Source organism: Polypterus senegalus, chromosome 16, assembly GCF_016835505.1.
Source record: "Polypterus senegalus isolate Bchr_013 chromosome 16, ASM1683550v1, whole genome shotgun sequence".
Lineage (NCBI taxonomy): Eukaryota > Metazoa > Chordata > Cladistia > Polypteriformes > Polypteridae > Polypterus > Polypterus senegalus.
In genome coordinates this window covers 15,792,872-15,808,416 of record NC_053169.1, presented here as the reverse complement: position 1 = coordinate 15,808,416, position 15,545 = coordinate 15,792,872, and the positions used below count along the sequence as shown (strand labels likewise).

The 15,545-nt window shown below is 40.9% G+C and overlaps 1 protein-coding gene across 1 annotated transcript in view; it reads left to right on the top strand.

Annotated features, from left to right (window-relative positions):
- Nucleotides 1–15,545, top strand: part of LOC120516954 (alpha-actinin-2) — a 155,165-nt gene that overhangs the window by 24,157 nt on the left and 115,463 nt on the right. Inside the window, exon 2 of the mRNA XM_039738993.1 lies at nucleotides 14,751–14,865. Within this exon, the coding sequence (XP_039594927.1) occupies nucleotides 14,751–14,865 (115 nt within the window). The remainder of the gene's footprint in view (nucleotides 1–14,750; nucleotides 14,866–15,545) is intronic.

Genomic DNA, 15,545 nt, shown 5'->3' with positions numbered 1-15,545 from the left:
CTGGAACGGATTAACCGTGATAAACGAGGGTTCACTGTAATGTGTTTTTAGCAGTGTTTTAAAGTGCTCCACTGTATTAGACTGCCGAATTTCTATCGGTCAGCTATTCCAGATTTTAGGTGCATAACAGCAGAAGGCCGCCCGCCTCACCACTTCTTCTAAGTTTTGCTCTTGGAATTCTAAGCAGAAATTCATTTGAAGATCTAAGGTTACGATTTAGAGGGTAAGGTGTAAGACATTACAAAATATAAGATGGAGCAGATGATTGAAGGCCTTGTAAACCATAAGCAGTAATTTAAAGTCAATTCTAAATGGCACAGGTAACCAGTGTAGTGACGCTAAAACTGGCGTGATATGCTTAGATTTTTTTTTCCGAGTTAAGATTCTAGCAGCTCCATTCTGCACTCGTTGCAATCTTTTGATGTCTTTTTTTGGGTGGTCCTGAGAGATGTGCGTAACAGTAATCTAGCAGCAGCAACTAGGCTGACTTCAGGACTGTAAGGACATGAGTTATGCAGAACGATGAAAAGAGTTGAACCTTTGTAGTTTAGGGCGGCACGGTGGCGCGGTGGTAGCGCTTCTGCCTCGCAGTTAGGAGACCCAGGTTCACTTCCCGGTCCTCCCTGCGTGGAGTTTGTATGTCCTCCCTGTGTCTGCGTGGGTTTCCTCCCACAGTCCAAAAACATGCAGGTTAGGTGCATTAGTGATCCTAAATTCTCCCTAGTGTGTGGTGGGTGTGTGTGTGCCCTGTGGTCGGCTGGCGCCCTGCCCGAGATTTGTTCCTGCCTTGCGCACTGTGCTGGCTGGGATTGACTCCAGCAGACCCCTGTGTTAGGATATAGCGGGTTGGATAATGACTGACTGACTTTGTAGTTTAAGTAAACAGAGGTTAAGAAGTGATTATGTGAATTTCCCTTTGGGATTAATAATGTATCTATCTATCTATCTACGTATCTATGTATCATATAGTGCCTTTCATATCGATCGAGCCATTTTGTTTGGTATTGTGGAAGTGTACTTTTTTCCCCCAAGTTAACCACTGTTTGTCAAGCTTGATTTTTCAAAAGTATTTGTAATTACAGTACATGTTGTATATTTGGCAATTTTATGAATACGCATAGTTCAGTCTCAAACTTTTCTCTGCCTTCTTTTTCCTGTGGCTGCTCCCATTAGCGGCTGCCACAGCAGATCATCTTCTTCCATCTCTTCCTGTCCTCATCATCTTGTTCTGTCACACCCATCACCTGAATGTCCTCTGTCACCACATCCATAAACCTTCTCTTAGGCCTTCCTCTGTTCCCCTTGCCTGGCAGCTCTATCCTTAACATCCTTCTCCCAATATACTCAGCATCTCTTCTCTGCATTTACATTTATTTATTTGGTCTTTGTCCAAAGCAATTTACAACTTCAGAGATAAAATTGGCTACTTCTTTTTCGTTTATTTTCCTAACTGGAACACAGGTAGGTGAAGTAACTTGCTCAGGGTCACACAGTGTCAGTGGTGGGATTTGAACCCACCTTAACCGCTGTGCCACACTACCTGCGTTTGGATGGATGAAAGTATAATAATTTGTAAACGGTTTCGTCCTGGAAGCTCTTGTCTATAGGCATTGGGTTTAGTTGTTCTTCACAAAGTGCTTTTGTCTCAGTTACTTCCAGCAGATGGTAAACTGCATCAGTGCCATTCTTTGTTGTGAATTTGTTGATTTGCTTTTGTTTTGTGCTCTTGTCAAAGCGGTCCGTCTTTCAATGCAGAGCCTCATTTTGTGCTGTGTGGAAGAGTAGGGTGCTGTCCTGTCCTGCATTGTTTGGGTGACTTAAAAATATTTGTATGCTGTTAAAATTTAATGAGTAGTTATTTTAAGTTTCCTTTTTCTGTGTACGTCAAAAATGTAGTTCTACATACAATAGTTAAAGGAGCAGAGCTGTAGATAATCCATCCATTATCCAACCTGCTATATCCTAACTACAGAGTCACGGGGGGTCTGCTGGAGCCAGTCCCAGCCATCACAGGGCACAAGGCAGGAAACAAACCTCGGGCAGGGTGCCAGCCCACTGCAGTCTGTAGATAATGTCCAGAGAAATGATAAATCATGTACAATTTGTGTGCAGTAACTCTAGACTGGACCCATGAGAGTCAGTATAGAGGGGTTTGAAAACGTCTTGTAATGGCCTGGCAGCCCGCTTTGGGTTAGCCTGATCCTGATGCTGAATCGGATCAAGTTGGCTCACTTCATTAATGAATGGATAGAAGTAGAGCAGACCAACATGGACTTGATCAATTTCATCCATCCATCCATTATCCAACCTGCTATATCCTAACTACAGGGTCACGGGGGTCTGCTGGAGCCAATCCCAGCCAACACAGGGTGCAAGGCAGGAAACAAACCCTGGGCAGGGTGCCAGCCCACCGCAGGGCACACACACACACCAAGCACATACTAGGGGCAAATTTAGAATCGCCAGTCCACCTAACCTGCATGTCTTTGGACTGTGGGAGGAAACCCACGCAGACACGGGGAGAAGTGAAGCGAACCCGGGTCTCCTAACGGCGAGGCAGCAGCCTTACCCACTGCGCCACTGTGCCGCCCCTGACATATTCAATATTTCTCAATATTTTTTTCAAAACACCATAAAGATTGAAGATCAGCTGCTTATAGATGTTGTGATGAACCAACAGGCAGAAAGCGGTGGTTCCAAAACACACATGTTTATTTTGCAAAACTTTCCCGCACACAACGCCGTGTACCTGCACCAAACACCCTCTTTAAGTCTGGGCCCTTCAGTAGTCGTTCCTTCACCGCCTCCACTCCTCGCTTTTTGAATGTTGTCTTCTTCTTCCTGACTTCGGCTAGTGACTGGAGGAAGACGGCCTCTTTTATATCCACCCGGATGTGCTCCAGGTGTTCAAGCCCTTCCGTGAGAATCCTAAATCCAAAGAGGACTGTTTCATTTATGTAAGGTAGAATGCCCAGAGGGGACTGGGCGGTCTCAAGGTCTGGAATCCATACAGATTTTATTTTTTCTCCAGCCGTCTGGAGTTTTTTTGTTTTTTCTGTCCCCCCTGGCCATTGAACCTTACTCTTATTCGATGTTAATTAATGTTGATTTATTTTGTTTTATAATTGTGTCTTTCATTTTTCTATTCTTTAATATGTAAAGCACTTTGAGCTACTGTTTGTATGAAAATGTGCTATATAAATAAATGTTGTTGTTGTTGTTGTTTTGTGACGATCTTCCTGCGGCACATCCTGGTGTGGCGAATGTGCCGCATGAGTACACGGAAGCACTCCAGGTGTCTCTGGTATTCCTTCTGGCACACGGAGGTGCTGACGTCCAGGGCTCCTCAATCCTCTGGGCACCCCCTGGTGGTGGCCACGGGCCCGTGTAGGGTTGACTTACATGCTCAGATCCCGTGGCCGCCCTCTCATGACCCAGGGGAGGTATGATTCCTCTCCCGGTCCTTCCAGGCATCCCGGCTTGGCATAAGCCACCAGCCGACCGCCACAATGTGTATATTTACATGTTACATGCAGAAACGGAAATCTGTTATATTCTCTCCCAGTAATGAAATATTAGGAGTGTCCATTTTTTTTTTTCAGCTCCAAGAACTTATTTTTTATCTCCTTGTTTTTGCAGTTTCGTAGGGTGTATTGTGTTCAACACCTTGACTGTTTAGCCAGTATCTGTTTCTGCCGGTCACCATCATCTCAGTTACAACAGGTCTGCATTGGTTTCGGTGTGTCTCATTAAATCATTCGTGCACACAGTACTGTAATGTCAAAACGTCTGTCTGAAGACATGTTGCTATGGTGTTTGGATATAAATAAAATACGGTGTAATGCATTGTTATCAACTGGTATTTATTCCGATGGAGCAAGGACAACAAAGGTTTTGCTGGATGCTCCCATATCAGGTTTCCAAATGATTTGCTGGAACTCGGTCAACACAGATGTGACATCATTGCCAGATCCAACATCCAACGTCCGCGGTAAATCCCACCAATAGCCCGTAGCTGTAGATGAGACACTCTGAAGCTTCAGGCTCATTCAGTGACCTGAGACATTCTGAAGTCCATAAGATGAGACCCCCCTGTCGTCAGCATTCTCTTTAGACCCCGTCCACTCTTCAGCAATCTTAGACTTTATCATGCCTCAAAACAAAACGTTTACTTAAACGTGACGATATGGTGTCATATGGGTCATCCGATTCAATAGCTACAAACTTTGTTTTAAAAGTAACACTTAAAAGTAAGACAATGTCTGCTTTTAAAGTAAATGAACATATTATTTGCTGTTGTATTATTACCTGCAATAAGAAACTGTCTAACTTTATTAGATTAGATAAAACATTATTAATCTAATGGAAAAATTCAAAAATAAATAAAGGTAAAAAAAAATAGATAAAGGTAGATTTTTGTGTCAAGAATAGCATCATATAGTAATGCTGACTGAACGCTTAGGTGAGGACAACTTTGACATACAGTCATATGAAAAAGTGTGGGACCCCCTCTTAATTCTTTGGATTTTTGTTTCTCACTGGCTGAGCTTTCAAAGTAGCAACTTCCTTTTAATATCTGACATGCCTTATGGACACAGTAGGATTTCAGCAGTGACATTAAGTTTATTGGATTAACAGAAAATATGCATCATAACAAAATTAGACAAGTGCATAAATGTGGGCACCCCAACAGAGATATGACCTCAATACTTAGTTGAGCCTCCTTTTGCTCCTTTGAGCCTCCAGACGCTGTCCTCCTATAGCCTGTGATGAGTGTCTGGATTCTGGATGGAGGTATTTCTGACCATTCTTCATACAAAATCTCTCCAGTTGAGTTCAATTTGATGGACAGCCTGCTTCAAATCATCCCATAGATTTCCAATGACATTCAAGTCAGGGGACTGTGACGGCCATTCTCATCGTCTTGTTGGAATATCCAGCCCCTGCGTAATTTCAACTTTGTGACTGATGCTTGAACATTATCCTGAAGAATTTGTTGATGTTTGGTTGAATTCATCTGACCCTCGACTTTAACAAGAGCCCCAGTCCCTGAACTAGCCACACAGCATGATGGGAGCTCCACCAAATTTGACAGTAGGTAGCAGGTGTTGTTCTTGGAATGCGGTGTTCTTCTTCCGCCATGCAAAGCGCTTTTTGTTCTGACCAAATAACTCCATTTTTGCCTCATCAGTCCAAAGCACTTTGTTCCATAATGAATCTGTCTTGTCTAAATGAGCATTTGATACAACAAGCGACTCTGTTTGTGAAGTGAGTGCAGAAAGGGCTTCTTTCTCATCACCCTGCCATACTGATGTTCTTTGTGCAAATTGAGCTGAATTGTAGAACGATGTACAGATACACCACCTGCAGCGAGATGTTCTTGCAGGTCTTTGGAGGTGATCTGTGGGTTGTCTGTCACCATTCTCACAATCCTGTCATATGACGCTCCTGTATGTTTCATGGCCTGCCAGACCTGCTGGTTTAACAGCAACTGTGCCTGTGGCCTTCCATTTCCTGATCCCATTCCATACACTTGAAACTGACACTTTAAACATCTGAGATGGCTTTGTGTACCATTCCCCTAAACCATGAGACTGAACAATCTTTGTGTTCAGATCTTTGGAGAGTTGAGGATCCCATGCTGTCTGTCACTCTTCAGAGGAGAGTCAAAGGGAAGGAAGCACAACTTGCAGTTGACCACCTTAAATACCTTTGACCACTCATGACTGGACACTCCTGTCTATGAAGTTCAAGGCTTAACGAGCTCATCCAACCAAGTAATCAGCATTGAGCAGTGACAGGCATTCAAATCAGCACAATGACAAGGGGACCCACATTTGTGCACAGCCAGTTTTTCACATTTGATTTAATTTCATACAACTAAATACTGCGTCACTAAAAATCTTTGTTCAGAAATCACCCCAGGACTCCAATGTTCCTAGGAAATGAAAGACATAGCACTGTTATCTTTTATGTTGAAAGGAGAGTCAATTATTATGCAGGCTGAGAGGGGTTCCCAAACCTTTTCATATGTCTGTATACAGGCAAACGTTTTCCATCCTTCCAGAATGAACGCTTGTGTAATAATAAGCTTCTGTTTGCAGGCTTCACAGTGCCTGAGGTGCGTGGATCTGTCCAGAGGATAAAAGCGGTCCTTGCTGCAGCTGGATTCTTCTTGAAATAAATGGAATGTCACATTAATACCAGCGGACAAACCTTACCAAATTCTCCTTGGTCCTAGTGTCCCCTGAGTTACATTCAGTTGTTCATTTGACTTCATCCAATTTAAAATAACCTTAACAGACCCCAGCAGACTGGAGGATAAAGATAACATAGACAAAGTATTTATAAACATTACTGAATACTGAACGTGTATTTGTGGAGTATCCACAACTATTGAAATTAGGAAGCGCAACTCACTTGCTAAACAAATGATACAGCCTCAAAACAAAAATAAAACGACCAGTAGTGCAGTTTACCCTTTAATGGACACACGAAGACTGAATAACTCATACAAAAGAAAATTCTGAAAGCTGCTGTTTTCATTCCCACTTGTAACGTTTCAGTACAGAACGAAGATCACCTGAAATGAATAGGTGAGGGCTTACAATGTGTGGACATGTCACATAAGGTGTGAATTACTGGTTTGTGAAGTTATCTGTTTTAGGGCCCTAGTTAAGCATGCAGGCTGTGCTTTTCAACATGGAAAGTTACTGCAGCTGATCTCCTGCCAACTGCTGCTTGTCCGCTCATACGCCATGAAGCACAGCAGCGAACATTTTAGTGGAACTCTGCTTAGCAGTGACCCGTTTAGCAAGGTGCGTGAGATCATATGGCAGATACATAGATGGCCTCTTCGTATACAATAACTTGGGGGCTTTGCTCGCCAACCCCCGTGCCTGCACTACGTGTTGGCCTCTTTGCGGTTTTGCCGCTCGCATATGGGGATGCAGATGTACAATTTACTATTTTACATTACAGTGAGTAATTAACCATATTAAAAAAAAGAGTAAAATGTAATAATTTGAAAGTAAATTATGTTTCATGTTGCGTTAGAGTTATTTGTTGCGTAATACGATTTTTTTCTGTTTGGCTTTCATATTAACACGTAAAAACTTTTTAAACTTACACTTCAGTAAAAACAGATTTTTGAATTAAATTTTTGTCAAAATGCATTGAATTATGATGTGTTTGGACTTTCATTGTGACAACGCAACGTATCTCTGCCCGTGATTGAATTTCGTTTCTTTCTCTCTCTTAAATAAAACGACTTTTTCGAATGTTTGGCTCTGAGATTTGGAAATTGTCTTTGCAAAAGCTATTCTAACTGGAAACTGTTAACGTTTTAATACGAATGGCAAACAGTATCAAGATCTCCTTTGGTGTCTAATGTTATCGCCTGAAGATGTACTACATTACCTTTTTTGGATGCAGCCTTCTTTCTACAGCAATTTGGAAGACTGGACAGTGTTAACGGTTGTAGATATTCTACGGGATATTGTAAGCTGATTTTTTCATCTTCTGCACGATCACCACCAACTGTTTCAGCGTAGTCTATTGTTACGCATTTAACCAATTTGCCATGTAACTTATCGACAATTTTCACGTTAATTCGTTTGACTTCACCGTTTCTCTGTGCTAGGATTGCCCGTGTACTCATTTCTTCTGTTGATAACATGCAAATACTTTTAAAACATATACTTTTACTGTAAAACTTCAGTAAAAACAATATTTGGAATTAACTTTTCATCAACGTTGCATTGAATTTTAATTCCGTGTTTGGAGTTACATCGTGACAACACAACATATAACTGCCTGTGAGTGAATATCGTTTCTTTGTCTCTAATAAATAAACTGACTTTTTCTAATGTTTGACCCTGTGATTTGTTATTTGTCATAGCAAAACCTATTCTCACGGGAAACTGTGAATGTTTTAATATGAATGGCATATCAAGAGCTCCTTTGGTGTCTAATGTTATCTGTGGTAGATGTACTACATTACCTTTCTTGTTGCCTGTTAAAATGTTACACGTAATAACATTACGATACATCCTTCTTTCAACAGTGGTGTTTTGATCTTCTGTACCATCACCCCCAACTGTTTCAGCAGAGTGTATTTATATGCATTTAACCAATTTGCCATGTAACCGATCGACATTTTGTGTGTAAATTCGTTTGACTTCATCGTTTCTCAGTGCTCAGATTGCCTATGTACTTATTTCTTCTGTTGGTTACCCTTCGAGATAAAATTCTTCAGTGAGATTTGGACATAATACGTCTACTTTTATTGGGAACTTAGCTGAGAGCACAGGAACTGTGTCTGACAAAAGCATTCATGCCAATGAGAGGTGAGAGGACCGCGGGTGTAGGCTGTGAACCGGAAATGGTTGAGAGGAGGGTGGGACATGAAAAAATCTCTTGGCAATAATCTTGTCTCAAAATTTTCTTTTATAACAGAGAGATTTATTTACTGTGGTATGGTGTCCAGAACTACACACAACTCCAGGTGTGGTTGTCATATGTATTTTATGAAGTCTTAACATAACATTCTGTTAAATATTTGTGACTGATTTGATAAAATATACCGTTTTATTTACCTATTTCTTTCCCCCTTCATTCTACTCTCTAGAAGTGGCTTTAGTCCACATTGCTGAAAAGTGTTGGATGTCTACTGTATGAGAAGGGATTTTGAAAATAATAATAATAGTGTAATTCAATACAATATAATGGTTAAAATAAGAATTAAAAGGTTATTAAAATGTCATGTAGGCTAGCCCTAAACAAAATAACACTGAAATTAAGAATATTTCATTTTAAATATATTGATGGGAAAGGCATCTATACTAATAAAAGGCAAAGCCCTCATTCACTGACTCACTCACTCACTGACTCACTGACTCAACACTAATTCTCCAACTTCTCGTGTAGGTGGAAGGCTGAAATTTGGCAGGCTCATTCCTTACAGCTTACTTACACAAGTTACGTAGGTTTCATTTCAAAATTCTACGCATAACGGTCATAACTGGAACCTACTTATGTACATATATACGGCCATAGCCTGCAGCTCGGTCGCCGTGTGAGGTGGAGTTGCGTCCAGCATCATCACGCCTCCCACGTAATTGAGTGCCTGCCCATATAAGGTCAATATTCGCGGGTGAGGGTCTGTGCTTATGCAAACGAAGATGAGATGGTCTAGTGTTTGGCACAAACTTAGTGAAAGTGCGAAAGAAACTTTTAAGTGCCGGGTCTTAGCTAACATTAAATAAAGCCGTGGACATCGCAACATCACACAAGAGAGCGGCTCACGTGAACTGACTGTGAACGCAGTACGTAGAGAACAAAGAAGAGCTCCAAAGAGCACTGAACAAAAAACGCATTACACAATTGAGAAGGCAGCAAAAGAATATGAAGCGAGTGACACATACAAGCATATTCATAAGTGCAGCAACAAGTTAACTTTAAATTAAGTTCATAGACAGGCTGCTACTGGCGTTTGTCATGCCTAAGACGAATACGATATTCGCGAGATACAAGTTTAATGAGAGGACGCGGGGTATAAACGACACTTTTGATCACTTTGTAACTAAATTAAAATTGCTGCTGAAGGACTGTGCTTATGCAAACGGAAATGAGATGGTCAGGGATAGAACAGTGTTTGCCACAAACTCAGCAAAAGTGCGACAGAAACTTCTAAGTGCCGGGTCTGAGCTAACATTAAATAATTGCTAGTGAAGGACTGTGCTTATGCAAATGAATAGAAAGCAAATGTTACATTATTTTTAAAATGTTTCCTTTTCTTTTTCATAACTTCTTTAACACACTTCTCTGCCGTGAAGCGCAGGTATTTTGCTAGTTATATAAATAAAATGCATTAATATTATTATTAATATAAAATAATTTATAAATAATTTAAAGCCCTTTTAACATTTATGACAGAAATTAATTTTTACAAAAATGTTTTACTTTCAGCTAGCCATAATAAAAAAAAAAATAAACCATATTTTGTTGCTTGCAGTAAAGGACATCATTTTGGTAACTTTATATTGACACAAGTAACCTTATAAAGGGCAATCTGATTGGACAGTTTGGTTTTGTTCACACAACAAAAGAGGATGCGCAAGAGTGAGACACACAAGGAGGATTAACGGCGTATTAGCCACACAGAGAGACTTGCCTTCAAGTATAAAACCAGACAGGAGGTGAGAAAGGCGCCTCACAGATGATAACGTAGTTGGAGACATGGGGCATCAGTGACATTCACACATGCAAGTTCAGAGGAAAGGCACTGACGGTACACGTAGGGCAAGAGATAACCACAAATAGTTTTTTTTAACTATTCTGTTTCCTTTCTGTAACGGGCACCGTGGCTAGTAAATAAAATAACACTAATGACTAATATTGTACAGCAATTTTAATGAAAATCTGAGATGTAGTGGTTACATTTAAAAAAAATTTCTGGAGATCTGTCACGGAACAACCGCTTTGAAGAAGATAACAGTGGTTACCCAACCCTTTTCGCTAGTTGAGTAGGGGCCCCCATAACAGTTTAAGTGTCGGCGCCCCAAAGATATAGGCCTGCCAGAGGCACAGGCAGAGGAAACAAAGCAGACAATAAAGAAAAGTAATGTTAATTACCTCAACGACTCAAAATTGATCACAAACGACATTAGACACGACTTTGAACCCCAGTTAGGGGAGGATCCCTGGCTGAGATGTAGCAGTGACGCCATTTGGATGTGCTTGTTCAACTGGGTAGTCCTCCATTGTCACAAATACCTGTTAGGTTTGGTTGGTAGGTTGAAGATAGCGAATCGGTCCTGTATTAGTGAACGGGAGTGTATAGAGATGAGTGTACCCTGCGATGTAAAGGTGTCCTGTCCAGGGCTGACTTCTCATACTCAATTCTACGCAAGTATGAATTTTGTTCTAATCAAATATGCAGATTTAGGAGATTAACAAATCCTAATCTTATGGTAAATGAGTTAGATGCAATAAATTATTCATAAAGTGTGAGCTGATTCTGATCTAAAGCCACAGTGTGTAACCTCCGTTATCAACCAAGTGTATGCAAATGGTAGTGGAGTGGGAACGTTTGTACCTTTTAATAAGAAACAAAGTTAACAGCTTCTGGGCAAATGAGTTACACATATCACAGGTGGTGTTATGTGGGATAGTATCAAAGAGGCCCTACCCGAAATATAAATACAGGTTTGGTTAGCTTTAAATTTGTATAAAGTGGAAAATTGCAAAGTGGAAAACATTAATTTTTAAAAGTCACAAGACAGCTGGTAAATCAAAAAGCAAATCTGGCTTGAAGCTACCCAGCTGCTAATGGAGAGGTCCTCTTTGTCTTCTCCCTCGGGCCTTTGATTGTTTGACTGTGCATTCATATTGCTGAAGCAAGTCCCGCTGATGGAGGGAGAACCTGTTGCATGCGATTTTCTTCCCTTTATTCTGGCACTCAAGACTAATATTCCCTCGGAGACTGGCGCCACTTGTGAGAACGGACTTTTTGTGTGTGTGGGCAAGTGCGGCTGACAGCAGGGTTTGTGGTTTAGATTCCAAAAGATGAGTCTGGCAACTGCTGAATGAGGAGGCATGGGTGAAATGAAACGCAGGCTCATAAGGCTGATTTGTCAAAATGAAACCATTTAAAAGAGCGTTTGATCAGAAGAAAATATCCATCCATCCATTATTCAACATCCTAACTACAGGGTCACGGGGGTCCGCCAGAGCCAATCCCAGCCAACACAGGGCAGGAAACAAACCCTGGGCAGGGCGCCAGCCCACCGCAGGGTGTGCACACACACCAGAGACAATTTAGAATTGCCAATGCACCTAAATTGCATGTCTTTGGACTGTGAGAGGAAGCCGGAGAGCCCGGAAGAAACCCACGCAGACATGAGGAGAACATGCAAACTCCACGCAGGGAGGACCCGGGAAGTGAACCTGGATCTTTTAACTGCGAGGCAGCAGCGCTACCCACTGCGCCACCGTGCCGCCCCAGAAGAAAATATTTTAAATATTTTGAATTTAAATTAAATGTCGTTGAAGTGGTGAAAGAAATTGGCAACTGCGCTGCTGAAACAAAATTTGTTGCGTCTGAGAAACTGATGCAAGATTGGAGGAGGAGATGATGTAAAAAAAATTAAGTGATTAAGTGTCACATTTTTGAACAGGCGTATAAGCCGGGGTCTGATTTTATGATCGATTTCTCAGGTTTCAAGACCCGACTTGTACGCAAGTATATATGGTACCACTCTTTTTAAGGTAATGTACTTTATAACTCCCCACCTTCCCTTCTACATCTATAACCTCAGGCAATTACACGGAATTAAAGACAAGCAGGAGTTAAGTTACAACTTTTTAATAATGTATTATTGATATTATTCATAAAATAATAACAATAAGCAATGTACAAGTGAATATTAGCAAGTATACAACCTGATAAATGCTGATGTGTAGTTTCAGAAGGCACACAGACTTGTAGTTACTTAAATATCTCTAGTTAAATCAACATTTTTAGTCACCTTTCTTCAGGACAGGCCGCATGAATGTCTCAAAATGGCTGCCGAGCTGTGCTTTCTGCTTGTTCTTCTTCTTTTCATGCCATGGTGTGGAAGAATTGGAGGGGAAAAACGACCAAATGTATACATATTCTGTCCAAATCCTAAGGCCAATAGGCTTTAAAATTCTGCTTATGGTTTATAAAGCCTTAAATAATCTCGCCCCATCTTATATATCGGAATGTCTGACACCTTATATTCCAAATCGTAACTTCAGATCCTCAAATGAGTGTCTCCTTAGAATTCCAAGAGCAAAACTTAAAAGAAGTGGTGAGGCGGGCGGCCTTCTGCTGCTATGCACCTAAAATCTGGAATAGCAGACCGATAGGAATTCACCAGGCTGATACAGTAGAGCACTTTAAAACACTGCTGAAAACACATGACTTTAACATGGCCTTTTGATAACTTCAATTTAATTTAATTTAACTTAATCCTGATACTCTGTATGTTCAATTCATCATAATAACTATTCATGGTGGCTCTAAAATCCGTACTGACCCCTACTCTCTTTTCTGTTTCTTTTTCCAATTTCTTTGTGGTGGTGGCCTGCGCCACCTCCACCTACTCAAAGCTTCATGATGCTCCAACAATGATGGATGGATTAAAAGGCAGAAGTCTACGTGACCATCATCATCATCAAGTCCTTCCGTGAAAACCCTAAATCCAAAGAGGACTGTTTCATTTATGTTAGGTGGAATGCCCAGAAGGGACTGGGTGGTCTCATGGCCTGGAATCCCTACAGATTTTATTTTTTTCTCCTGCCGTCTGGAGTTTTTTTTTGTTTTTTCTGTCCCCTCTGGCCATTGGACTTTACTCTTATTCTATGTTAATTAATGTTGACTTATTTTGTTTTCTTATTGTGTCTTTTATTTTTCTATTCTTCATTATGTAAAGCACTTTGAGCTACTGTTTGTATGAAAATGTGCTATAGAAATAAATGTTGTTGTTGTAGTTGATGTTGTGGCACAGAATGGCTTCTGATTCAAAACCAATCCCTAACAGTCATGCTTTGGACCACAGGAATTAAACTTCGGTCTTGGAGGGCCACAGTGGCTGCAGGTTTTCATTCTAACCATCTTCTTCATTAGTGACCACTTTGTCCTGCTAACTAACTTCTTTCACCTTAATTTTAATTAACTTGACTCAGACCCCTTAGTTGTTTCTTTTTCCCTAATTAGTAGCCAAACCGTAATGAGACACACAACCAGCCACCACATGACCAGCTCACCTGTGCCCATCACACAATATCTGAAAATAAAGAAAGGTGATGGTCTTGGTAAGGTTGATCTCTCAGGTCACCAAATCATTCCAATGATGTTCTTAGAAAAAAAAAATAAAAATGAGCAGTTTTGGAAATGTCTGCTGTGGCAGAATGAGAGCAGCAACAAGCCATGGGATTAAATAACGGGGTTAATTAACAGCAAGAATCGGCTTCTCATTAAGAGATTGGAGTGAAGTTGGTTGGAGTTTGAAATCCCAGTTTAGCTGGTCACCTATTGCCTCATTTCTGTTTGGCTGCCATTTAATGAAGAAAGGAATCAATTCAGAGGACTGGATCCTTAAAAACACGGCTATGAAAATGAAGGGAAAAGGAGTTAATTAGGAGTGAAAACTGATTAGGAAAAGGGTTAGAATGAAAAACCTGCAGCCACTGCAGCCCACCAGGCCCGGAGTTGGACATCCCTGCTTTAGATCAATGGAGGAACACAATTTCTTTCACACCAAACGCACCCAACATCCACCACCCACCAAAACAACCATTTGCCCCCAAATATTTGCGGAGTCCAAGCTTTCCAGCTAAGTGGCCTTCCATTCCTGCAGAAAAAAATTCTACATCCTGAGTCCTAAAGACTGTGGGGACAGGAGTTAGGATAGACATGAAAACTTTGCTGTTCTCATCAATGAAATAACACGCTAATATTATATTTCTGACTTACAAATAAAGACATGCAAAATATTTATCAACTTGTATACAGATTTTCACACCACAACACAGTCAGTTTAGGTTGATGTGTGCCATGAATGCTCCCAATGATGGATTCTCGTCACACCCAGAAGTCGTTTCTGCTGTGATAGACAGTGGCACCTCATGATCCTGAAATGGAAAAAGTTGGTTTAAGAGAAGAATATTTGGCACGCAGACACACTGCCACCTCCTAATTCTCATTCCTTGTTTTTTTTTAGACATTCACAGCATGGTGCAACTCCCATTTGAGAAAAGCAGGAACTCAGATTGAAAATATTGAAGAAGACTTTCGCAATGGATTGAAGCTTATGCTCCTCCTGGAAGTTATCTCAGGTATAAAGCAAACTGCGTGAACATTTTGACATTCATGTTTGACTTCTAGTCATATGAAAAGGTTTGGGAACCCCTCTCAGCCTGCATAATAATTGACTCTCCTTTCAACAATAAAGATAACAGTGGTATGTCTTTCAATTCCTAGGAACATCGGAGTACTGAGGTGTTTTCTGAACAAAGATTTTTAGTGACGCAGTATTTAGTTGTATGAAATTAAATCAAATGTGAAAAACTGGCTGTGCACAAATGTGGGTCCCCTTGTCATTGTGCTGATTTGAATGCCTGTCACTGCTCAATGCTGATTACTTGGTTGGATGAGCTCGTTAAGCCTTGAACTTCATAGACAGGAGTGTCCAATCATGAGTGGTAAAAGGTATTTAAGGTGGTCAATTACAAGTTGTGCTTCCTTCCCTTTGACTCTCCTCTGAAGAGTGACAGACAGCATGGGATCCTCAAAGCAACTCTCAAAAGATCTGAAAACAAAAGATTGTTGAGTCTCATGGTTTAGGTGAAGGCTACACAAAGCCATCTCAGAGGTTTAAACTGTCAGTTTCAACTGTAAGGAATGGAATCAGGAAATGGAAGGCCACAGGCACAGTTGCTGTTAAACCCAGCAGGTCTGGCAGGCCAAGAAAAATACAGGAGTGGCATATGAGCAGGATTGTGAGAATGGTGACAGA